General features: G+C 38.1%; 1 protein-coding gene across 1 annotated transcript in view; it reads left to right on the top strand.

Moving 5' to 3' along the window:
* The window catches only part of CNTNAP5 (contactin associated protein family member 5), an 859,701-nt gene that overhangs the window by 199,302 nt on the left and 633,580 nt on the right, over positions 1 to 26,819 (top strand). Inside the window, exon 3 of the mRNA XM_027590999.2 lies at positions 4,742 to 4,935. Within this exon, the coding sequence (XP_027446800.2) occupies positions 4,742 to 4,935 (194 nt within the window). The remainder of the gene's footprint in view (positions 1 to 4,741; positions 4,936 to 26,819) is intronic.

Raw genomic sequence — 26,819 nt, 5'->3', positions numbered from 1 at the left:
GGGGGTGTAAGTAACTATTCAAGCAAGAGCTGACGTGGATATTTCTCAATTCACAATTTTTCAGATTTCCTTGGCAATTGTTAAGTTTGAATTTAACTACACATCTGTGTTTGGTGTGGGGAGTTGGGGGACAAATGAGACAAGGGTGTCCATTTTTAGGGTCCAGAGGTAATTTCAGGTTGTTATTTTTTGTTACTGTTGTTGCTGATATCAAAAATAGCATGTAGGATTTAAGCTATTTTGGATGACTACATAGATAAATAAAACAACTCTTACCGGAAAAATATTAGAACTAAAATTGTAGAAGCTGTCTCATCCAGTTTTTCCCAAGCCACTCAGCATATCAAGAACAACTTTCTAAAAATCAGATTCCCAGGTTAGGCCCTTGAATGAGTTATCAAGGAGAAAGCCAAGAACGTGTACTGTCATCTTCACAAGCCCTCCAAGGTGTTTCTGATGATTGAGCCCCTTGAAGAATTTCTCATCCAGTCTAACCTCAGGAGCAGAACTATGTCTTGAACCAGGTCTCTTATGGCTTTCAGTCTGTAATTTCCTTTTCCCATCTTCTTCCCAAAAGTGACATAAGGCAAATGTAGTGTTCAGGACTTGGGATGTGCTAAGATATAGTGTGGAAATCATTCAGGACCCCATGTCTGAAAACTATTGGAAAATTCTAGATGATATTAAAATCTAAAGTGAAGTTAGTTTTCCTTTAAAATCTTCCCTTTAAGAGAATTTAAATTATCTTAAATTTAAATTGAAGGGATTATGGGAATTGCAGTTCATAATCATTGATACCTCAGCCACAATTACAGACAGCCCTGCCTTAGTTTACACCTTTGATTTGCCAAACACAGGTATCTGTGTGTATGTTACATCCCCAATTTAGAGAATAATTCAGAAACAGAAAGCTAGTGTGGGCATGGTGTGTGTTTAGAGTAGCTGCAAATAGTATCTTTAGGCTTCTCTCATCATTTTGAAAACACATTTATTGTTTGGTGCAAGGAACAAAATGTTTTCCATAGCAACCACGGCAACCCTGGATGCCTGGCCTATTAGCTGTAATGCAGGGAACATCTTCAACAGCAGGGAAATAATTCTTGGCAATTATCACCCAGATAGTATCCCTTTGTTGTAAGAGCTTAGTCTGAAGCTTCTGGGTTTTTTAAACCCAGAAAATTTAAAAATTTTTAAAATTAAAAAAAAATTTAAACATTTTTAACTTAATGTGTTAATGCAGGTGAACAGCAACAATTCCATTTCGGTTAATTTCAGGGTGATTAATAAGCCAAGGATTTTACTGTGGGCAAAAGGAAGATGCGATTTTCTTTGGACAAATTTGAAGAAATCTTCTAGCATTAACTCTCCCTCTTTTGTTTTGTCTTGTTTTGTGGTTTGGTTTGGTTTTTGGTCAGTCTACTCTGATTTTATGCTTTGCGAGGTGACAGGGAGAGTTCCTTGTCATTTTGTTTTTTCTCTTCCATTCTTAACATAAATTCTTATCATATATGAGTATGAGAATAATTAGAATAAATGAAGAAAAAATCTTAAAGCATGACTAGGAAGTCTGGCTGTGGATTATTGAGGATAAAAGAGAAATAGTTAATGTTTGAGGGTTTTTATTTCAAAAATAGTGATGATCACATAAAAAGTCACAAGTTCTCACCAGCTGTCCAATTGCTGTACATATTCTTTATGCAATAAATCAAATAAATATGAATAATGTGAGTCTCCATTTATATAAGAAAGACATGCTGATAATAGAAAATATGTTACAGGCAAAAGCATAAAAGGATGAAATCACTCATATTTTTATCGCTCAGAAGAAATCACCATACAAATTTCTCTTCTATCATGTTTTAACACTGTTGAGATAAAAGTTTATACAACCTTGCTTTTTTTCACTTAAGAAGAAAGAAGGCTCGGGGCGCCTGGGTAGCTCAGTTGGTTAAGCGACTGCCTTCGGCTCAGGTCATGATCCTGGAGTCCCGTGATCGAGTCCTGCATTGGGCTCCCTGCTTGGCAGGGAGTCTGCTTCTCCCTCTGACCCTCCCCCCTCTCATGTGCTCTCTCTCTCTCTCTCATTCTTTCTCTCAAATAAATAAATAAAATCTTTAAAAAAAAAAGAAGAAAGAAGGTTCATAAATGGGCAGGAGGAGAAATTGAATGGAAATAAAGAGTAGGCTCAGAGTCATTTTGGACTTTTTAATTTTTTTTTTAATGTAAAAGCTCTTCTTAAGCCTCCCTGTCAGTTGTGAGAAGTTGAGAGAAGGTAGTCCAGACTGGGAATTGTGGACAGGTTAGTGAAGAAAGAGCTGGTTGATAAAAATGTCCGGAAGGATCTGGCATGTCAGAATCTCTGCTCAAATGCCTCCTCCCAGTGCCTTTCCTCTTTATTGATTTTATGGGTTTTTAGAAACCTTTTTTTTTTTTTTTCCTGCTACATAATATTCTCAAAGAGCTATGCTTGAATCCCAAGTGTTAGGTGTTCTAAACTTGCTGGATCGCATTCTCCTGAACTATATAATGGCAATTGTGCTATTTATTTCACAAGATATTATGTATGTTTTAAAGTAGGCTGAACTGCAGTATCAAAAAAATTCTAATGTTCAATGTCTTTTTTTTAAAGATTTTATTTATTTATTTGAGAGAGAGAATGAGAGATAGAGAGCATGAGAGGGAAGAGGGTCAGAGGGAGAAGCAGGCTCCCTGCTGAGCAGGGAGTCCGATGTGGGACTCGATCCTGGGACTCCAGGATCATGACCTGAGCCGAAGGCAGTCGCTTAACCAACTGAGCCACCCAGGCACCCTCTAATGTTCAATGTCTTAAACAACATAGATGTTTAGTTCTTGTTGATATTATTATTTGGGTCAGGCATTCAAGTAGACAGATGCTTTTCTTCATGTGATGATATGGGATTCCAGGATGTTTCCATGTTGTTGTTTTGCCATCAACTAGAGCCTTGGTGCCAACTGCATCCATCAGTGATAGAAGGGGAAACAAGTGGGGAAGAGACCAGTTGGCTTGGAAGTGGCATGTCTTCTTCCTAGTCACATTTTGATTGGAGAGAACTTATTGCTGTGGCTATAAGTATAATAGGATGGAGAGAGAAATGAAATGAAATTTCACATCTACCACAGAAGAAGAAAAATGGATATTAAGGAAATCAGCCATATCTGCCACTGTATCCACATCTTGTGAAACACTTAATAAAATACATTTCACAATAGATGCTGAGCATGTTCCTTCTCTTCCTGTCCATGAATTTCAGTCTTCTCAGGAATGTGAAAAAAAAAAATCAAACAAAAACTTAACAGTGGTAGCTATTAGGAGAGAATCAACACACAACTTGTAGTATGTGCCTATGACTAAAGTAGGGTCCACCTCACATCCTCCATGTCTTGTGTCTACATGTCCACTTCCATTGATGATAGGCTTTCTGCACTGGGGAGCCAGGACTCAGAAAATTTCTCGATTACCAAGGAGAAGTCCCATTGACTCCTTCTGAGATAGTGAGAAAGTAGACCGGGACATTACTAAAATGATTTTCAATGACATAGCTTGAAATCAAAAGGGATTATTGATTAAGTCCTCTAAATTGAAAATTTAATTAACTCCCCAACTTGATACCCTGAGCAAGGTGCTTCACAAAGGTGTTGTTTCTCTCTCATCCCCACCCATGGCATACACATTCTGCCTTTCCAGGATTCCACTCAGTATTTGGAAGATTTATGAACTCTTGGGTCACTAAAAATGATTATTGACTTCGTTATTCCTATGTGAAATGAATACAGAAGACTGAGGCCACATGTCTTCCAACTGAGCAAGAGCTAATATTGATCTTCTGCAAAGTTCCAGGGTATCAAATAATGAACTTCTAGGGCCCAAAATTTTTGTCCCCTGTAAGAATATTTTTGTGTGTCAAGTATACTGAATCCCACGTAGATCCAGAAACGTGGTACACTGTCTCATGTCCCTCTGAGATTTTATGTATGCTGTTCCCATGTCCCTGTCTGATCTCTCCAACGTTTTCTCTCTTTAACCTTGTTTGCCTGCAACATTGTCATACCTGCTTCTTCAGCTCTACTGTCTCATCATCACTGTCTCAAGGCTTTTCTGATCACTTACTGAGACATTATGTCCTCTGTTTTCCTGTCACATCTTGTGTTTGCCTTTCATAAACCTTCCCATCACATCACATTGAACATTTTTATTTGCATGTTTTTCTTTCTTCAGTACCCAGAATGCTCCAGGTGCTCCGTGAACATCGGTCGAATGGATGAGACAGAGTCAAAGATATAGTCAATGATCTTTGATCTTTGTATCCACAGCAAAAATGTCTGGGCCATGGTAGAGGGAGGGATGAAAGAGTAGAGAAAAGAAGGAAGGAAGGAGATCTCAGTCAGGCAGAAGATAGAAAGCATGTTACAAGATTAAGGCTGTAAGAAGATAAAAATAAAAAAATAGTACCGGTTATACTAGGAATCCAGAAAATGGGAACGAATGCCCAAGGAAAGACAGGAGGAGTTACAGAAGGAACAGCGTGGGTTCAAGATGAATCTTGAACCATAAAGGAGAATAGGATGGAAGAGGAGAATGGAAATCAAGCCACGCAAGGACGAGCAGGGCACAGTGGGGGGTAAAGACATCTTAGCAGCACACCATTTCACTTCTCTTTGAGAGCTGAGCATTGCAGCCATGTGGGATGTTACTACTGCTCTCTCTCTGATCTTCTTCCAGGAACTGGTGGTTGGTCTCCAGCAGATTCCAATGCTCAACAGTGGCTCCAGATGGACCTGGGAAACAGGGTAGAGATTACAGCAGTAGCCACGCAGGGAAGATACGGAAGCTCTGACTGGGTGACGAGTTACAGCCTGATGTTCAGTGACACAGGACGCAACTGGAAACAGTATAAGCAAGAAGACAGCATCTGGGTAGGACATCTTTTCTCTTCCAATGAATGAATCTGAGATGTAATAATGGTAACCAGTGAGCATTTCTATCATTTTCCTCTACCCAGATTCTTGGTAGCTTAATAACTGTGGAGTGTCCATTCAGAAATAATTAGATGGTATATGAGTCCTATCTCCAGCATGGCTCCAGTTCCAAGGGAAATTAGGATGCCTGTTGCAAAAAAGTTTCATGTTTTCCTCCTCTTCTGGTAACTTAAGTAATTCACTGACCGGGTCTCAATTCTTCATCTATAAAAACAGAAGGATACTGCAAGAGTCTGATTGTTAATGAGAATGTATTGATTTATTGGGTATGTATTTATTTACTCACTTGTTCATTATGTACCAGGTACTTCGCACACCTCCTAATGACCCAGCGAGCTCAGTTATATAATCTGACCAAAACTGAACAATCCGTAAAAATCTCAGCATGAGAATCTGTAGTCTGGTCTGACTTTAAAGACACTGTACTCAATAGCCTCTATTCAAGATTTGAAAACAATTAAAAGGTTTAAAAAGACAAGACAAATATAAAATGTAGAATCATTCTGACATTAGAAACAATCTTCGCCTAGGAAGTGAAGGACAGTGTGCTCCAAGCTGTGAAAAAGAACTTTCCGCCCCCACCCCAAGGCCCAAACTCTTGAGCTCCGGCGTAGTGAAAGCTGTCCCCAGACTGAGGTTAGAAAGGGAGGCCAAGGCACAGAGCAAGAGGCACCTGGAGGAGGCACCAGAAACTCATGCACTAAATAAAATAATGCATTACTTTACATTGCTTACAATTTAAGGAAAAACATCTCCAAATATTTATTTTTCCCTAAATGTACATAAGATTGAAGATTTGGCAATTGATAGAGTAGTCTGTCCTTCTCATATTCTCCCTACTTGTTTTCCCCATTAAATTAATGCCACCTATGGTTTCAAATTGCTGTTGTCTATATTTTTCTGTGTTGGCCCCACCAGTTGGAAACAGATTTCTATTTTATGTTCATCGTTATTTGATAATCGCCATACTCATCAATATTGCTAATTGAAAATAATAGTAAACTGAGGATTGGGATTAGTTATGGCAGATTGAATCTTGAGAATACTATTATTATCATCTTTATTCTGGGTTGCCTATAATATTAGGTTGTAATATTTACAGAAAGCACGGGTTTTCTTCATTTTAAAAATTGGATTTTAAGGGGCATCTGGCTGGCTCAGTCAGAACAGCATGCAACCCTTGATTTTAGGATCGTGAGTTTGAGCCCCACATTGTGGGTAGAAATTACTCAAATAAATAAAACTTAATTTTTTTAAAAGGCTTTGTGGGGGACTATTCTATTTTTTCACTCAATTTTGAAGCCTCCATAAATTTTTACAGGTTTTTGTTTTCTTTTGTTTTGCTTTTAGTTTGAAATGAAAAATAAGCACACCTTCCATTTTGAAGAACAATTTTAAGGTTTTATGTTGACTTGAGAAGGACAAATAGATGTGGGATTATTTATTTTCTTTGACATTTTCAATCAGAACCAGTTGTTTTTCAGAAAGAATTGCAGTTTTGAATTATTTTGTCTAAATATTTTTATTGAGGTATAACTGATATGCAATAGTATATTCATTTCAGGTATACAACATATGATTCAACATTTGTCTACATTGCAAGATGGTTATCACAATAAGTCTAGTTGCCATCTGTCACCATACAATACAATTGTCCGTATAATATCATTGTCTGTATTCTCCATGCTGTACATTACATCCCCCTGATTTTTTTATTTTATAATTGGAAGATTGTACTTCTTGATTTCTTTCACCCATTTTGTCCATACCCCAAATCCCTCCCTTCTGGCAACACCAATCTGTTCTCAATATCTAAGAGTCTAGATTTTGTTTCTTTTGTTTGTTTGCTTTGTTTTTTAGATTCCACATGGTAAGTGAAATCACGTGGTATTTGTCTTCCTCTCATTGACTTATATTACTTAGCATAATACCATCATGGGCCATCTTTATCCATTCATCCATTGATGTACACTTGGGTTGTTAGCATATCTTGGCTATTGTACATAATACTGCAGTGAACATAGGGGTGTGTTATTTTTCTGAATTAGCATTTTCATTTTTTTGATAGATATCCAGTAATGGAATTGCAGGATCATATGGTCATTCTATTTTTAATTTTTTTGAAGCATCTCCATGCTGTTTTCTATAGTGGCTGCGCCAGTTTGCATTCTCAGCAACAGTGCATGAGTGTTGCTTGTTCTCCACAGCCTTGCCAACACTTGTTATTTCTTGTCTTTTTGATAATAACTACTCTGACAAGTGTAAGTGATAGCTTATTGTGGTTTTGATTTGCATTTCCTTGATGATTAGTGATGTTGAGCATCTTTTCATGTACTTGTTGGTCATCTGTGTGTCTCCTTTGGAAAAATGTCCATTCAGATTTCCTGCCCATGTTTTAATCAATTTTTTTTATTGTTCTCATTGAGTTGTATGAGTTCTCTCTATATTTTGGGTATTAGCCTGTTATCAGATATATGATTTCCAAATATCTTCTCCCATTCAGTAGGTTGACTTTTGGTTTTGTTAATGGTTTCCTTTGCTGTGCAGAAGCTTTTTAGTTTAATGCCCTATTTGTTTATTTTACTTTTGTTGCCCTTGCCTTTAGAGTCAGTTCCAAATATACGTACACACACACACACACACACACACACACACACACACACACAACTGATGTGAAAGAGCTTACAATTCATATTTTCTTCTAGGATTTTTATGGATTTGGGTCTCACAGTCAAGCCTTAAATCTATTTTAAATTAATTTGTGTGTATTTTATAAGATATTTGTCCAGTTTCATTCTTTTGCATGTAGCTCTCCAGTTCTCCCAGCACCATTTGTTGAAGACACAGTCTTTTCTCCATCATATATTTTGCCTAATTTTTCATAAATTAGTTAACCATATATGCGTGGGGTTATCTCTGGGCTCTCTATTTTGTCCCATTGATCTTTGTGTCTGTTTTTATGCCAACATCATACCATATTTTGATTACTATAGTTTTGTAGTATGGTTTGAAATCAGGAAGCATGATGCCTCCAATTTTGCTCTTTCTCAAAATTGCTATTTGGGGTCTCTTGTGGTTCCACATATAATTTAGAATTCTTCTTTCTACTTCTATGAAAAATGCCATTGGAATTTTGATAGGAATTGCACTGAATCTATAGACTGTTTTGGGTATCTGGACATTTTAACATGATTAATTCTTCAAATCCATAAGCATGAAATATCTTTCCATTTCTTTCTGTCCTCAGTTTCTTTCATCAGGGTCTTATAGTTTTAAGTGTCTTCCACTTTAAGTCTTCCACTTCTTACATTAAATTTATTACTAGGTATTTTGTTCCTTCTGATGCAACTGTAAGTGGATATATTTTTTTTTCTTTCTGATACTTTGTTACCAGTTTGTAGAAGCACAACAAATTTTTGCACATAATTGTTATGCCTACTGTTTGCAATACTATGTTGAATGAAAATGGGGAGAGTGGACATCCTTAGGAGGAAAAGCTTTCAGCTTTACACTGTTGAAAATGATATTAGCTGTGGGTTTGTTATATATGACCTTTATTGGGTTGTAGTCCCTTCCCACTATACCTCTTTGTTGAGAGTTTTTATCATAAATGGATGTTAAATATCATCAAATGGTTTTTCTGCATCTATTGAGTTGATCATATGATTTCTAGCTTTCGCTTTTGTTAATGTGGTGGACCACATTGATTTGTAGATGTTGAATCTTGCATCTGTGTGATAAATCCCACTTGATAATGGTATATGATCCTTTTAATGCATTGTTACATTCAGTTTGCTAATATTTTGTTGAGGATTCTTGCATTTATGTTCATTGGGGATATTGGCCTGTAATTTTCTTTTTTGTGTTGTCTTTGTCCAGTTTTGGTATCAGGGTAATTAATGCTGGCCTCATAAAATGAGTTTGGAAGCATTCCCTGTTCTTTACTTTTTTGGAAGTTTGAGAATAGGTATTAAATCTTTGAATGTTTGGTAGAATTAACCAATGAAGCTATCTAGTCCTGGACTTTTGTTTGTTGGAAAATTTTTGATTGTTGATTCAATCTCCTTACTAGTAATTGATCTGTTCAGATTTTCTAGTTCTTCATGATTCAGCCTTGGATGAAACTAAGTTTCTAGGGATTTTACCATTTCTACTAGGTTGTCTGATCTGTTGGCATGTAATCGTTCATAGTAGTCTTTAACAATCCCTTTTATTTCTGTGGTATGAGTTGTAACTTCTCCTTCATTTCTGATTTTATTTGAGCCCTTTCTCTTCTTTTTGTGGTGAGTCTAGCTAAAGGTTTGTCAGTTTTGTTTGTCTTTTTAAATAACCAGTTCCTAGTTTCATTGATGTTTTCTATTGTTTGGGGGTTTTTCTTCGTTTGTTTGTTTTGTTTTGTTTTTATTTCACTTATTTCCACTCTGATATTTATTATTTCCCTCTTTCTACTAATTTTGAATTTTCTTTCTTCTTTTTTTTTTTTTGAGTTCCTATAGGTGTCAAGGTAAATTATTTATGTGAGTTTTCTTTGTTTCTTGAGTTAGGCCTGTATTACTATGAACTTCAGTCTTGGAATCTCTGTTCCTGCATCCCATAGATTTTGGCATGTTATATTTCTGTTTTCATTTGTCTCTAGATTTTTTTCTCTTTTGATTTCCTGTATGATCCAGTAGTAGTTCACTAACAAGTTGTTTAATTTCCATTCATTTGTAGTTTTTCTAGTTTTCTTCTTGTAATTGAATTTTTTTAGGATTTTCAGTATTTATTTATTTATTTATTTATTTATTTATTTATTTATTTATTTGAGAGAGAGAGAGAGAGAGCTTATGAGTGGGGCGTGGGGAGAGGAGCAGAGGGAGAGGACACCAAACAGACTCTGTGCTGAGCATGGAGCCTGACTCAAGGCTCAATCCCATGACCCGACGATTATGACCTGAGCTGAAATCAAGAGTCGGATGCTTAACCAACTGAGCCACCCAGGTGCCCCTTGTAATTGAGTTCTAGTTTCATACCGTTGTTGTCAGGTAAGATGTTTGATATGATTTCAGTTTTCTTGAATTTACTGAGATTTGTTTTGAGGCTTAACATGTGAGATACCCTAGAGAATGTTCCATGTGCTTTTTATAAGAATGTGTATCCTGCTGCTTTTGAATGGAATATTCTATCTATACCTGTTAAGTTCTTCTGGTGTAATGTGCCATTTAAGGCTGATGTTTCCTTATTGATTTTCTGTCTGAATAATCTATCTATTGATGTAAGTGAGGGTTAGATTCCCCTACTATTATTATATTGCTGTCAATTTCTACCTTTAAGTCTATTAATATTTGCTTTGTATATTGGGTGCTCCTATGCATGGTGCATAGAATTTTATGTTATATCTTCTTCTTTTGATTCTTTTACCATTATGTTCTGCCCCCTTTCTCTTTTAGCACAGTCTTTGTTTTAAAGTCTATTTTGTCTGAGCATAGCTACACCAGCTTTATTTTGTTTTCCATTTATATGTAATCTTTTTTCATCCCTTAACTTTCAGTCATTATTGCTTTATCTCTGAAGTGTCTTGTAGACAGCATATAGAGGCATGAGGCTCACATGAGACTGACCCAAGCTCATACTGGTGGTACGAGAATACAAAACTTCTTTCTATTTCTCCTTTATCGCACCTGATTATTTTTAAGTTTCACAAAATTGATTTACTTTTTTTACCTTAAATGTAAACTTTATTGTAAAAGTAATGTTAAGCCCTATTGTTTTATTCACACGTCGCTAAAGTATGAGTGAGAACATAGCCATAATATCGCACTGTGTTTCTATAGTGTATGGATGGAACTCAAACTCTGAAGCAGCATGCCCATCAAAGAGAGGCTCAGTATTTTGCCAAATGTACATATGTAAAATATGACTTGTGCTTAATATTCATTATTATTTCCACAAGATTATACTGCTGGATGAATAGATTACATTGAGAAGTTTTATTTACTCATTTTAAATTTAAAATTAAAAGTAAGATTATAGATTTACCAGAATTAAGCCTGATAAACAAGATGAGAGCAATGGCCAAACAAGAGATTTTTATAAAACTCTCTAAATTTTTCTATTTAACTTTTCATAAAAAGCCAATACCTAAAAACATCAATATCAAGTACTGAATTAAGGATGATGTATCATGGAAGTAGAGAATCTCTTGAATGAGACTTTCACATGGTCTTTTGAAGATCTTCAATTTTCAGATGATATGGAGTTTACAAATTCAGATGACATTGCGTTAGCAAACAATACAACTGAGGGCATGCCATGGATGGGAAATCAATTTACCAGTACTCAAGAGATTTATTTTATTTTACAAAGTTCATTCAGAATAAGAATCCTGAAAATATATCTATCTATACAATGTACAATATCAAATATTCATGCCCTAAAAATCAATTTGAAGAATTTCTGATCTGGTACTGAATGTAATGTTCATGAATGAGGCTGCCAAGCAGCCGCTTAGAGATGAATCATGATTTATGAACAAGCCAGAGTTCCCCACTTCACTAAATAATCAGGTGTGAAGTTCTCGGGGACAAACTTAGTGATAATTTTAGTATCTTAGCAGATTTAAAATCTCTTCCTGGTTGGCTTGTAGACATGCCAAGAAAATACAAATATTAAGATTCTAACTCTGAGCAGCAACATTAGCCCTATGTTCAGTAAAGTAGATAAATGTATTTGGAACAAAGGGACTTCTAATTAAATCCACACAGACCAAAGTCCCATTACCACTCATCTGGAAAGATAGGCTCATAGAAACACTTACTGTCTCAAATCTATGCCTGAATTACTACTTCAGTTCTGAGTCCCTCCTATATGGACCACTGGGGGAGACAAGAAGCTTAACATAGTCCACCTATGTTTCCCACATACAGCATGCACGTGTTCTAAAAACACATTGCCCTCTATGTGCATTGACATGTTCCTTTATTTTCTGATATTTGTCACTCTGAAATTTCAAAGACAGCCACTTGTGCCTGTGTTTTAGTATATGGTATCCTATTTTTAAATCACATTATCCACATTGCTCATGTATGTGTACAAGTCAGTTAGGATCCTTTCCTCTTCTCACCTAAGATAGAATGTCTCCATCTTTTGATCTATTATAAAATTTCAGGAAAATTTTCACTTGTCTTTTTCTTGAGGTCTTTTGCTTTTCCCCCCACATTTCTGGGTAAATCAACTGTGCCAGGTGCATTAGCTATAGATGCAAAAGCCTTATATGATGATTCAATAATATATGTTTCATTTTCAATATCCTTTCTGATGGCAAGTTTCATACCCATTCCAGCTACAGCAGCATATCAGGGTAATGTTTTTAGTTAATGGACTCACAAGTATTTAATAAGTTCTTATTAGGACAGGGTAAGAAGCAAGTGCAAGAATCCTCAACCCATAATTTAGGCCCTGCCAGTACATGCTAAATATGCATTTCACTCATCTCAAAGTTAATTTCCATTGTCATAGCTCCGAGATTCCACCACCCTTACCAGATTTCTTGGATGTAAAATATGATATATGTCACAATTCTCTTACCCATTTGTATCCATGAACTTCACCACCAGAAACCTACAGTGTACAAAAGACAAAGCCGAAGTCCCCAAACTCATCTTACACCTGATCTCCAGTCGCCCATCTCAACCGTGTTTAGTTTATAAATAAAATTCTTTTTACTGAGGCATATTGGATAAAATATTTGCCTTTTCTGACTACTTTTACACATATATGAAAGTGTTCATAAAACCTCTTTCTGTAATTCAACTCTAAGTCCCTCCTTCTTAGAGATTTTAATGTTACCTAGAAATTTCAGTAACTTTTAAACCTCTCCTACTGCATTTTATTTGATGATGACAGAAAATAAGAACTGGAACCAATCTATAAGAATCCCAGATTTTTCAAATTTCTCTTCTAATCATTTGCTCTTTCCTCCCTAAGTTTAATCCTATTATCGATGTTAAAGCTCTATTCATCTTTGTAGAAAAACTTACTCTACTCATCTTTTCCAGAGATAATCTAATGAGCCCCTCTCAGGTATTGGTTTTAAACAAGTATCTGTTGTTGGTGGATCCCTCAGTATTGACCATGAAGATATTAGTGGTCTGTTTTACCTACAGGTTTGCTCACTTCTTCCTAGTCTCCATTTAATTAGTCATTCACAATCAACCTCTGCTGAATACAGGTCATAGATTTTGAGATGGCTGCATTCTAATCAGTCTTCATGCCATAATATAGGAAGGTTCCCTCATGAAGGATGCAAGGACCACAGTGATATAGACCACTGGGGGAGACAAGAAGCTTAAAAAGTTGAGGTCATGACTAAAGCAAGGAACTTTGCAGTTCTGGCACCTACAAATGAAATAATATCAGTTCAGAATACATCCAAAGGGTTGTAGAGAATTGAGTTGATTCCTCTGGGGTCTATATTCCAGGAGGCCCAATGCAATGAAGGGGCTACTCTATCCAGCACTCAATATGAATAGGCACTTGGCTAAGATTACTGAAGATATTGTCTAATACCTTCTAAATAAGCTAAATGAATTGTTTCTATCTTAAGGGGGAAAGTTGAGGTTTAGAAGGGCCAAGGAACTTGGTCCGTATCACAGAAGTAGTAAAGTGATGGACCAAGATGCAAACCCAACTCTGTTTGTCCATAAAGCCTAAGCACCTAAATCACCAGATAATACTTTAGGGTAGTGGTTGATGGCATAAGAATTAAAACCCAATATTCTCAGACAAGGGGCTGGTGCAAACTGGGCTGGAATCAGGGCACATTCTGGTCCAGTGGCTAAGTAAGCCTGCTAAGTGAAACCAAAGTGGAAATTCAAGTTTCATTTGGGCTGAACCAGCATGGTGAGCCTTGGGGGAAATCTTGGTGGACATGGCAATGCCCAGAAGGTATCTCTAACATATGACATCTTTAAGGTATCCCTAACACATCACGAGTTTCAGATTCTTCCTGCTTGGCTCTACAGTCAGCGGTATGCTCAGAAAGAGGTTTAGAACTAGATTTCTGGCCTATGTCTTCTGTTGATGATTTTGCAAAACAGATCATCAGAACTGGAGTTGGGAGAGACTGATGTATACAAACTCAAAATATGTCTTCCTTGAGTGTTAATGCATTGAAACCCAGTTATTTGCTCATGCAACGGGTAATGAAAATGTCTACCTCTTCCCCTACAGAATGGTCTTTCAAATCTTTTTTTTTTCCTTAAGATTTTATTTATTTATTTGAGAGAGAGTGTGAGACAGATCAAGAGGGAGAAGGAGAAGCATACTCGCCACTGAGCAGAGAGCCCAATGCAGAGCTCAATCCCAGGATCCTGGGTCCATGACCTGAGCCAAAGGCAGATGCTCAACTGACTGAGCCACCCAGGCATTCCTCTTTCAAATCTTCTAACAACTGGAGGCTTTGATTCCTTTCCTTCACTGATGCAGTTTCCATGCCAGTAGACCTGCTCACTGATAGCCAATAACACATGACAGATTCCACCCTCCTCCCTAGCCCATCACTCCCCTCTGAATATACTGTATATTACTGATAATCAGCTTACAGTTTTCTGAAAATCATGTTGCCTCTACCCAAATCCATCAGGAATCTAGTCCTTTATTTTAGAATCCTTTGGCCTGTATGATAAGGTGGTCTATGATTTCCTATAGCTTTATGGAATCCATCTTAATATAAAGGGCTTGCATATGTTACCCAATAATTTTCTCAAACAGATCAATTGAAACAATGGACTATACATTAAGCTCATTATTCCCCTCATTTCACCTTGAGTGACTTCTGAACTCTGGGGCATGTTCTCTGATCTTTATGATTCATACACATTTATTTTGCCAATTTGGTCTAGAACCAAATTGAGTTTGGTTCTAGAGTATTGATCACTGTTTGATATAGTATTTTAAGCCTACCAATTTCAGAAAACAATTCGAGAGTGAGAATCTCATGACCTTCAACATATATCTTTTAAACTCTCATTATACGCCAGGCAGTGTGCTAGGTGTTAGGCATAAAAAAGGGGCTTTCGGGTGTGCTTAATCCCTTCCATGGATGTGCAGAGCCATCAAGGAGAAGGTAAATGACATTGAAACAGAGCATGTGTGTACAAGCAGCACTGATGGCCATCCAGGAGCATGAAGCTTCAAGAAGGGGTGCTGGTGAGTAGAGAGTGCAAGGGACAAAGATGAGTCCAAAGGGCAGGGACCACGTTCAAGTTGCTTTGGCTTCCCAGCAACTACAGAAGCCTGTATGCCTAATACAAACCCAAAAAATATAGGAAGGGAGGAAGAGAAAGTCATAGGAAGGGAGAAATATTCACAACAGGGTAAGTGCTATAAGTAAAATCCGAAAGGAAGATGTATAAAATATAAACAAATTATTAAAGGAAGATGTATAAGATGTATCTGAGATATGCAGAATTAATAAATTTAGATACAAGATTTCCCTGGTCAAATCTATGAGTTAAACCTGGAGAGCAAGGCTGGCTAGATATTGTGGACTACTAGCACGCACATATCTTCTTTAGCTATAGATCAAGAAAGTAAGTCATTATGTCTTTATGTACTTTGTTTTGATGGGTTTTTTTCTGTTTTTTTTTCTTGGTTGTTAAATAACAAAGACCACATATAAGAGAATGCCATCAAATATTTTTTCAAGATTTTGTTAATGGTTTTCTCCTTGGCTCTCTCTCATATACATATAAGCTTTTAATGTAGATATTTATTTCATAGTTGGTCATAACTAAAAGCGCAGTTAAGAAGTTAGCCTCTGGTTAGAATGTTGCCTCTGACTTAATGGAGACCACTGGTGAAAAAGTGAGACCAACAGAAACAAAGAGTGAAGGGAAATGTGGAGGCTTTTGATTAGAGTCACATTCCAGTTTCACAATTGATTGCTTATATGACCTTGAAAATATCACTTAATTTTATTATAATGATTCTTCCCATCCATAGCAGGCATATATCTAGAAACTTCGAGGCCTTTTGCATCTCTTCCTCTATACTTCCCTGCTTGGAATCCTTGGTTTATGGGCTGCTCTGTGGATTGTAATAAGAAAGACCTGGCAATAAAGCCTGAGCTTCACTAGGGATCCAGCTTAAAACAAACAAGGCCCCCTCAGAGTTTGATATCTCCTGTGAATCATCCCCATAGTTTTGTTCTGAGCACTTTTTGTTGACCTTAGATTCTCTTATCTCTGGATGAGGCTCTGCAGTAAAGGGAAGAAGGAACAACTGGCCAATCGCATTGTGCAAGCAACAGCTGGTCTTTACCCCAGAATCAGCAGGCTTCCCTCCAGCCCTCTGACTCCACATGAGCCCATGAAAGTTCCACAATGATGCCCATCTGTTTTCCCTTCTTAATGTTAGAATTTGCCAAGTTGTTTCAGAGAACTTCCCAACATGGGGTCTAGCCTCTTTAAGGAGTAAATACTTTCACACATTTACACATGTGGCATTTAAACACATCACATGGACAGGGAGTCAACATGTAGTCTTCAGGATTAATATTCATGTGGACACTTTCTCGGGGAGAGCAGATGTTTGCAGTCTCCTACAAACTGGTTGCATTTGTAATGGGATGAGGTCCAGCAGCTGATCATCAAAAGAAGGGGGGTAATCTGGTCAAAATTAATTCTTCTAAACCCACTGCTATTAAATTAAACTTATTGTTAAAGTCCTTAGCAGTTCACAGGAAACTTCACTTATAAGTGTATTTCCGATATATATAAACCAGTTAGGTTTTGGAGACACCCACCTTAGATTTGGAGAAATTGAAGTCAATATCTCAACTTTAACATGTAGCAGAGCATTAGATTTTTTATGTGACTATATTGAATTATTTTAGCAAAGTATAGTGATTGAGGGGAAGAAATCTAATTAACTACATTTTATTCATTTAGTCTTTAACTATCATGATTTTTTTCCTTTTTTTTCCCTCCTTTGATTATATCAGTCCTTGAAGTTTGGCAGCTCAAAATTCTGTTATGGCTTTGATAAATGATTTAATCCATAGACGTCTCAGTTCCCTCCTCTGCAAAGTGGGTATATGAATGTTCTTACTTAATGTGGTCTGTGAAAGCTTCTCAAAAATAAATGTGCCTCAAAATGTCCCACAGAGCATAAAGGAAAGATTACTGGGCCCCACCTGCCAAGCTTCTAATCCAGTAAATTTGGGATGGAGCAGAAAATTTACATTTGTTAGGAAATCCCAAATAATCCTGGTGCTGCTGGTCAGGGACCTTACTTTGAGGACCACCATGTAAACTGTAAATGGGTTAATGTGTATAAACTATACACAATGCTAAATAAATAAAGGTTAGATATTACTATCACTATTGAAGGTAGGTGTATGTGAGGCATCTGGTGAAGATACCCAGAGGAAACTGGCTCTCAGTTTTCTTTCTTTTGAGCTTTGTACACAAAATGGAAAGCAATCTTAAAAGTCTTTTTTTTTCCCCCAATAAACTAAATACTCAGTGGAGAAAGTAAGATCTCCTTGTGGTTACAGCCAAAGATAGTTACCCACCCAGGCTCATTAAAAACAATTAGCTGGGAGTCCTGGTAGCAGACAGAAGAGCTAGAGGAAGAGCCTGGGGGAGTTACTGACGCCTAAAGAAAAAGGCTCTGGGCCAAAGTCTGACGCCCCGGGTGCCTATTTGGCTCTAGTCAATGGAAGGATTCCAGGCCTGGCAGGGACCTCACGGAGGCAAAGAGTCTCTCAAGTGTTCTTTGAAAAGTCCAAAAGAAAGCAAGCTTCATTAAGTTTATGATTACAATGATTGCAGTTGATAGTAAAGACAGAAACATAATCTAGTCAGTGCAGGTTTCGATTCCTGTTAAGTATCCTTTCCAGTTCTGTTTGCCTTTATGTTAATAAGAAAAAGGAGAGAGAATCAGCAAAATATGAGTGTGAGCAGGAGTCGATCTTGTGTTTCAAATCCCTGGCCAAATGTTACTGATCATGTGGGACAGCATCCTTCCCCCTGTCATGTCACCCAGGGCACTGCTCCTGCTGGAGCAGCTGTCTCAGCTAGAGAAGGAACCGCATGGTATCACTAAATTTGTCTAGACTCTAGCCTGATAAATAATTCTCCAGTTTCACTACTCAATAATTATTTGGAAATTAATTCACAAGTCTATACAAAAAAAAAAAGCAGTGCCTTTTTGGGAGGTCTTATTTTGTTTTTAAGCATTGGAAGAAGAGAGAGGGAATCATAAAAATCAGGCTGGAATTATTTTGGCCAGTGGGAAAGATGTACTTGCAGAAAAAAAAAATCTGTAGCAGAGAATCATGAACCCCTAACATCCGGTCTTATTTAATTGTAACTTAGGATATCAAACATCTGTTAGGCACATTCTGCATGCAGTAAATTAAGGGGACTTCAAGAGTAGAATTTAGAAATTCCTAGTCAAAGGTAAGATAAATGCCTGGAAAGGTACATAATGGAAGAATATGCACAGATGGGCATATAGATGAGAGCGTGAAGTTTCTGACTTGTCAGTAGAGTAAGTGCTATGAGTTTTCCCCCCCCCAGCAGTTATTTTGATCTTGTAATGGTTCTTCTACAGTTTTGTCCTATCTGTCCTCATTTATGACACCCTTCAATAATCGGCAGCCAAAGTTCCATGAGTGGACTTCAAAACAAAGTGGAAGGAACCAATGAGATAAGGACTGAGTCGATACACATGAACAAGTTAGTGCTATGATCTAAATACACCGGCTGCCTGTGTGTGGTAGCTTCTGTGACTGGGAAAGAGTCTGAGCCAGGTGGGAGAAAAGGGAGTGCTGTGTGGGAAGAGAGGTCCCTGATACAAAGCTGCATTTACTCTGAGGGGTGGGTTCTTTCTGTCTTCAGTTTCTACAGCCAGGCTGCCCCTCACTGTTCCGCACCTAGTGCATATTTCTGTGTGGTGTCATGTTGTGTTTCAGACATTGTGTTTACATGAGCGTTATAAGCATGTGAGAATTTCAGAGGGTTTGTGTGTAAACAGAGACAGCACCAAACCATCGCTTGGGAAGGGCATCCTAAGCCACCTGGATAAACAGATAATTTGAGGAAAGATCCTGTTCTCGCCAGCCAAGCTTGGCTTGGAGGCCTGTCACTCAATCCCCACTCCATCAAGCAGGCTGCCCCTACACCAATCATATCGCCAAATGCATACATAGCTGGCACCGCTGGGGTAGATGGTATCTCCAAGTGCACCACACGTGGTTCACCGGTGATGACCACCCGCTCTGCCAGTGAGCCCCGGGCTTCTCTCTGAGACAGCTCTGGGAGAGACAGATGCTCTGGACGCCCCTGAGTCCTGTTGCTCCTTCCTTGGTGGGAATTCTAATCTGTTGCTTCTGATTCCTCCAAACACCCTTCCTTCATTCCACATTTTGTGTTCGACTTTGCTTTTGACACGGATTTCTCACTTAATAAATCATTTCTGAAACGATTAAATGACAACTCAATAAATGGCTTTGTCAGTGTCATGCAATGAAAAGCCAAATTATCATGCTAGAGAATGTAGCATCTTTCTTCTTATAACATCGTAAAGAGGTTTTAAAAATAACTACACAGTCACAAAAAATGTTTCAGGTATTTAAGTTTGCAAAATCAATAAGAATATTCTGTAAATTTCTTTCTGGAAACTTGAAACCTTACAGGTGACCTTATTTATTCATAAATATATGAATGAAACTCCTGTGTTAAGAGTGTGATCCTATTATTTAAACTAGAGTTGATAAATTACATTGATATATATGCGTATGTACAGATGCATGCATATTAGTATTTAAATATATATTATATATATAAATTTATAGATTTAAATTATATGAATATACTTCTAGATTTAAATATATGTACATTTATCTTTAAGTAAATTTAAATATATGTGTCATATATATGTGTATATAGATATATATCATATATCTTTAAATCTTAGCGTGTTTTATCTTGATTTCTCCATAATTATAAATTCTGATCTTTCAAATATTTTACCTGAATGCCAGGTATTAGAGGATTTAGAAGAATTTTGCTCCATTTACTTTGTGTTAAAATGTTGATGTTGGAAATAGATGTCACAACAGTAGTAATACATAAATTATGCCAAATTATTGTAAAGTCTTGTTGCTCATTGCCAAAATCTTATTAAGGTGCAACAAATTAGTACAGTACTTTAATGACATGATGGCCAAGCTGGACTCTACCTTTTGTAATAGATGTTACTTTTAAATGAGAGGCACTATTAGATGGGATTGCAGATGTAGATACAGATACATGCAATGATATATATATATATATATATATATATCAAAAGTATATATATATATATATTTTTTTTTTGCCCGAAACCATCCTCCAAGCATATTAGAAACAATGGCACTAGCAACACGTATTGAGTGTCTACCATGAGCCACATTTGTGCTGATAGCTTTTTATAAACACTGCAAAGGAGAGGTCATCCCTACTTAGAGATGAGAACAGAGGGCTCACAATGTTAATCATGAAGAACCCAGCCTGATGTGAGTAGCAGGACTGAGACTTGAAACAGGCTTGTGTCCTTCCCATTGCACAACTCATTCATAATTAACAAAAGTACTACCTGCTTCCTAACACAGATGTGGCAGCTGCCTTACTTTAAAATGTAGCAATCACAAGAATTCTTTGAAATAATCACAATTCTTGGGGCTCCTGGGTGGCTCAGTTGGTTTAGCATCTGCCTTCGGCGTGGGTCCTGATCTCAGGGTCTTAGGATCAAGCTCCACATTGGTCTCTGTGCTCAGCGACAGGTCTGCTTCTCCCTCTCTCTCTCCCTCTGTGATCTCTCTTGCTTTTGCTCTCTCTCAAAGAAATAAATAAAATCTTAAAAAAAGAAAGAATCTTAATTCTCTGTTTCCTCTAATCAAGATGACCCCTGATGAAGGAACATATTAAGGGTTTGTTGAGTGTATTGCTCTGTTGTTCAATGACTTACATGATTTCCTTATTTAAACATGAAAAAGAAGCCAAAGGAAATAAATTAATGTGCTTTGGACAAAATTGGGCAGTACTTATCAGAGTTCTTGAAGACTAGATACTGATAAAGAGAGTGGACTCTAAATTAGTTCTTTTCCACTTAGAAATACCTTTGCTTATTCAGCACTAGATACAGTGCTGCCAGTAATTGAGACAGCACCATGGATTCAGATAAGATAAGGATGCAGGAAGACAGATTTTTATTTTATTTTATTTAGTTTTAAAGCTTAAGTACAGTTGACATGCAATGTTGCATTTGTCGTAGGTGTACGACAGAGTGATTCAACATCTCTATATGCTGTGCTCACTAAAAGTGTGGCCACCATCCATCAGGGAAGGTGGATTTTTGATTCAAACTGGGTCTGGATTACTGTTTCATTTGAGTCTCTTAATTTAAGAGTGCTCTAAAAAATTCTGCTTTATGGACAGATTTGGAACATGAATTTTGGATTGAGGCAAATCTGAGTGTGAATCCCTGCTGCTTACTAACATTGTCAACCTTGAGCAGCATTTTATGTCTCTGAGCCTTTAAGTTCACATCTCTAAAAGTTTATAAAACCTACCTCTGAGTGATACAAGAATCCACTGACGTATCAATCTATGTAGAACCCCCGTGTCCCTGACATAAAAGAAGCATTCAAATTAGCAATCTGAATCTTTATTGGAAGCAACTTGGATTGTTGACTAAGACTGTGTCCGACTTCCAAAAGGCACCCTTTTTTCCCTTCAAACGTTAGGTGATAAGTGCAGTCAACATAGCCCTGCTTGCGTTCCCAGTATATTATCTAGGCCAGTGGCATTTGCCAGTTCTTGAAGCCATGACATACTAGGTGCCTGCTGGTGAGAGACGAGTGGTGCCTTTGAGACTCTGAATAGTCAAGCATTTCCCCCTTCGGGCCCTGTGCTGCTGCTTGACTTGGTCCCAGGATGAATGAAGTGTCTGCCATTCTTGTGCATAGACACAGGTTACTAAGTGATAACAGAAAATGTAAGTGGGTCTGGAAAAAAGGTAAACCACCTGGAGGCCCAGGGATTTAACACCGAGCAGATTTTTAGTCACTGATATTTTGTTTAAATCAGTTCCCAGAAAAGTAATGTCAGCATAGTTTAAAAATAAAACCTGGGGCCTTGGTTGAGGCTGGAACCCAGAATCTCAGGAACCATGCATCAACATCCATTCTCACAAAGCCAGGTAATAGCAAAGCATTGTTTGTTCATTTCAGAATGAGTTGGCTAGCCAGTCAAAATGAGTCAGTCAAAATACTGACTTTTGCCTGATTTCCAGAAGCACAAGCTTGTTTTGCAATTTGTTTTACTACTGACATAGATTCTTTAACCTCCTTCCACTAAATAAAGATACTGTCACAGCAAAGATTTCCAGGTGCACAACATGTTATTACCCAAAGTCTCAGGTAGCAGCAGGTTCTGGACAAAGAGGTAGGAGATAAGACGTAAAGAAAGGAGGTAGGGAGATATTGGGGAAGTAACAGATTCTGGACAGGGTATAGGAATAGGGACTCAAAAAAGATCTGGATGGTGTTTAAGACACCCAATTCAGAACCATCTCTATCTAGTGAGACTTAAAGAACCTTTCAAAAGAGGTACCAAGGAGAATGAACACAGGATTTGGAATTAAGGAATCTATGTCCCCATCCTGACACTTTCCCTAATTGTGGGTGCACATCTTTAGGGACACTTAAGCTCTCTGAGCCCCCAAGAGTATGTCTTATTCCAACATGAGCACCTTGTCCAGGCACACAGTAGGTATTTAATAAATCCTGGCTGTAATTGCTATATCATTTCCAACAAGTACTAATGGAGTATATATTGTGATAAGTCACAGGATTGAATTTTGGAAAAAAACACATATTATCCTTTATTGGTCCAGAAAATAAAGACATGCCATATGTTTGGCTGAAATTCAGGACTTGTGTTGGGCACAAAGGAGATAAGCCTGGATGGGCTGATGCACCTTCTGGATTTGTTCAGGTAAATTTCTTGTTTACACTGGCTTGCACCTGCAAGTTTTAATTGAGTCACCTTTCGCTCTCAAAAGTGTTTTGTTTTGGATGATAAATTATATGGTCAGTATGCTTCAAGGGTCCATTAATTTGGCATAAGCAGATTATAATTAACTCAGGAGAAAAGAAGACTAAGGTAATGTAATACCTTTTGAGTGTGTGTGACCAGAGAATGGGTAGTGATATTAATAGATGTTGGATGATCCTTACCCTCATGTTAATTCAGGAGATGGCCAGCATTTTTTTAAAGAGTTTAAACATAAAGCATGATGAAAGAATGACCATAGATAAAATTTTGGTTTTAAGCCTCCAGTGGTCTTAAAGTTCAAGGTCTTTAGTAATCTATATAACATTAGTGTGAGCAATAATGCAGCATTTAGAGAAACCCTAATTTCTAAGGAGTTCCTGCAGGACATTTGTTAGGATTATTAAGGAGAGAGCTTAGCTGCCTCAATTAATTTTTACTAAAGGCAAAATTAGTTTATTTGGGAGAAAGATGTCTACTGGAATGTGTATCAGCCTGTAACGGACAGATACACTTAGTTTTAAAGCTTCAGAGGAGGGGCGCCTGGATAGCTCAGTCAGTTAAGCCTCTGACTCTTGATTTCTGCTCAGGTCCTGAGATCGGGCCCCCATGTGGAAACTGGCATCAGGCACTGCACTCAGAGCAGAATCTGCTTGAGATTCTCTCTTCCTCTCCCTTTGCCTCCCCCGACTCGTGAGCTCTCTCTCCCTCTCTCTCTCTCTCAATACATACATAAAATCTTTAAAAATACATACATACATACATAAACAAATACATAAATAAATAAATAAAAATAAAGCTTCAGAGGAATCAAGTTATTCTTCCATACAGTGGAAGTGTATATAGGGACCACAAAATTAAAGTATCTTCTTTTGGTCACTTTTTAACTTGAGCACAGACTTGTAATGGGCTGAATAATGCCCCTCCCCTATTCCAGATCAACCAGGAACCTTAGAATGTGGTCTGCTTTGTACATAAGGTCTTTGTGGATGTAAGTAGTTAAGGATCTTGAGGTGAGATCATCCTGGAATTAGAGAGAGCTGTAAATCCAGTGACTGGTGTCCTAATACAAAGAGGGGAGGACACCAAGAAACACAAGGAAGGTCATACAAACATGAGGACAGAGACTGGAGTGACACAGCTATGAGCCAAGGAACACCAAGGATTTCCAGGAGCCACCAATAGCGAGGAAGAGGCAAGGAAGGGATCTTCACTAGAGCTTTCAAGGAGAGCCCCACCATGCCAACACTTTGTGTTGTACTTCTGGCTTCCAGGACCATGAGAGAATAATTTTATTTTGTTTTCAGCTTCTCAGTTTGTGGGAATTTGTGCGGCAGCCCTATTACAAAGCATGTACAAGTTTGTGAAATGTACTATGACTCCACACATATAACCCTGAGCTTGTCTACCAGAATGTGGTTCATTCTGTGCATAGCAGCCCTTGTATAACAACATCCCCGATTGGGGCGCCTGGGTGGCTCAGTCGGTTAATCGTCTGCCTTCGGCTCAGGTCATGATCCTGGGGTCCTGGGATTGAGCCCCACATCGGGCTCCTAGCTCAGCAGGAAGTTAGCTTCTCCCTCACCCTCTGCTGCTCCCCTCCCACTCTCTCTCTCTCTCTCTCAGATGAATAGATAAAATCTTAAAAAAAAGTTAAAACATGGGGTGCCTGGGTGGCTCAGTCAGTTAAGCATCTGCGTTCGACTCAGGTCATGATCCCAGGGTCCTGGGATTGAGTCCCGCATCGGGCTCCCTGCTCGGCGGGAAGCCTGCTTCTCCCTCTCCCACTCCCCTGCTTGTGTTCCCTCTCTCACTGTGTCTCTCTCTGTCAAATAAACAAATAAAATCTTTTAAAAATAAGTTAAAACAAACAAACAAACAACCTCCCCGACTCACCCACAGCACCTAGCACAATGACACCACTGGTTCCACAGAGCCATACTGGCTATGCATTTTAATCCTTTTCTACCATTAAGCTTTTACTCATAGTAACACCAGCATCTGCAATTCTTCTTCACCCCCCCCCCACCTGCATGTCCCCTCAATGCATACACCTCTACCTCCAGAAATTATCTCTCTTCTTTTGAAATCCAGGGCAAATATAATCCCAGATCCACAGTGACACTTCTGATTCAGTCTCTTCAGGGGGAAGTGATCTCTTTTTTTTTTTTTAAAGATTTTATTTATTTATTTGAGAGAGAGAGAATGAGAGATAGAGAGCATGAGAGGGAAGAGGGTCAGAGGGAGAAGCAGACTCCCCGCTGAGCGGGGAGCCCGATGCGGGACTTGATCCCAGGACTCCAGGATCATGACCTGAGCCGAAGGCAGTCGCTTAACCAACTGAGCCACCCAGGCGCCCCGGGGAAGTGATCTCTTACAGATCTATGTTCCCTTCCCACTTTATTGGTTCATCTCTTAGGATTTATAGAAATTCTTCTTTATATTTTGTTATAATCCCTTCAAATGTTGTTCCATGTGAGCTAGTCTTGTCCAAAAAAACTAAACAGGGTATGTTTGGAAGACAGACCCCAGTCTTATTTGTATCTCCATCTTTGTACTTTGCCTTGCACAAAGTAAATGATCAACAGTAATCTTCTGACTGTTTGCCCTGACTACTTCATTCCACAGTGATAAAACTGAAATGTTCTCTAAAATTACTTTTCCATCATTATAAATTTGACTTGAAAGCCATGCAATCGATGCATTTGCAAGGGATTATCTGTTGCCCATAGCTCATTAAGGCTGTCCTCATAAAGCACACACATTTCATAGAAATAGCCATATGTAAGACCCTAAGTAAAAAAGTGACCCATGCAAATGGCCTGGCATAAGGAAAATACCCACAACAATGTAGTTCATGCAATGACTCTGCTGGATGGCTACAGATCTGAGATGTGGGTGATGGATGAGCTAACTTGAAGAAGGCAGCCAGAGCTGTCAGGGGAAAGAAGAGGGTGCAATGCCTCATTAATTTGTTCCCAGCAAACAATTTTCAAGGATTAGCCACATACTGGTGCTCCTAGAATATGCTCTTTGTAAATGGAACAAAGATGATATGACAGGCATTTCAAAACAGTAATCACTGGATTAATGACACTGCTGAGGAACTAGGACTCATTATACCTAATTTAGAAGATTGTGACTATGTTGCATAGATGAGTTACAAGGTGGCATTTGGGCCAAGTGGCTGGACAAATGCAAAATGACATTATAGTGCCCCTTTGGATGTCTTAAATATATAGCACCTTCTCTCATCCTTCATTATTTGAAGACTACAGAATAATATTGCATATTGAAGTGTACCAGTTCAAACTGAGTCCTCCTCTATGCTGCGCTACAAGAAGACATTGGCCACCTGGTTGATAAACAACATTCCAGGAAAATGTGATATTGTAACAATGCTATCACAGTGCTATACTTAAACAGACTTCATCAGACAAAAAGTAACATTGTGAAAAAGAGAATATCATGGCAGCTGTCTTCTGAGACTTACATGTCTTCCTACAACAATGCAAGTATTCATCAGTGGTGGTCTGACATTAAACAATGTAATGCGATTTTATTTTTTGTTTTTATTTACATTTCAATTAGTTAACATACAGTGTAATACTAATTTCAGGTGTACAAGTTAGTGATTTAATACTTCCATACAGTACCTGATGCTCATCACAGCAAGTGCCCTCCTTAATCCCCACCACCTATCCCCCCCCATCCCCCAAACTACCTCCCCTCTGGTAA

Source organism: Zalophus californianus, chromosome 3 (genome assembly GCF_009762305.2).
Source record: "Zalophus californianus isolate mZalCal1 chromosome 3, mZalCal1.pri.v2, whole genome shotgun sequence".
Lineage (NCBI taxonomy): Eukaryota > Metazoa > Chordata > Mammalia > Carnivora > Otariidae > Zalophus > Zalophus californianus.
This window is presented reverse-complemented; position numbering and strand designations above follow the sequence as displayed.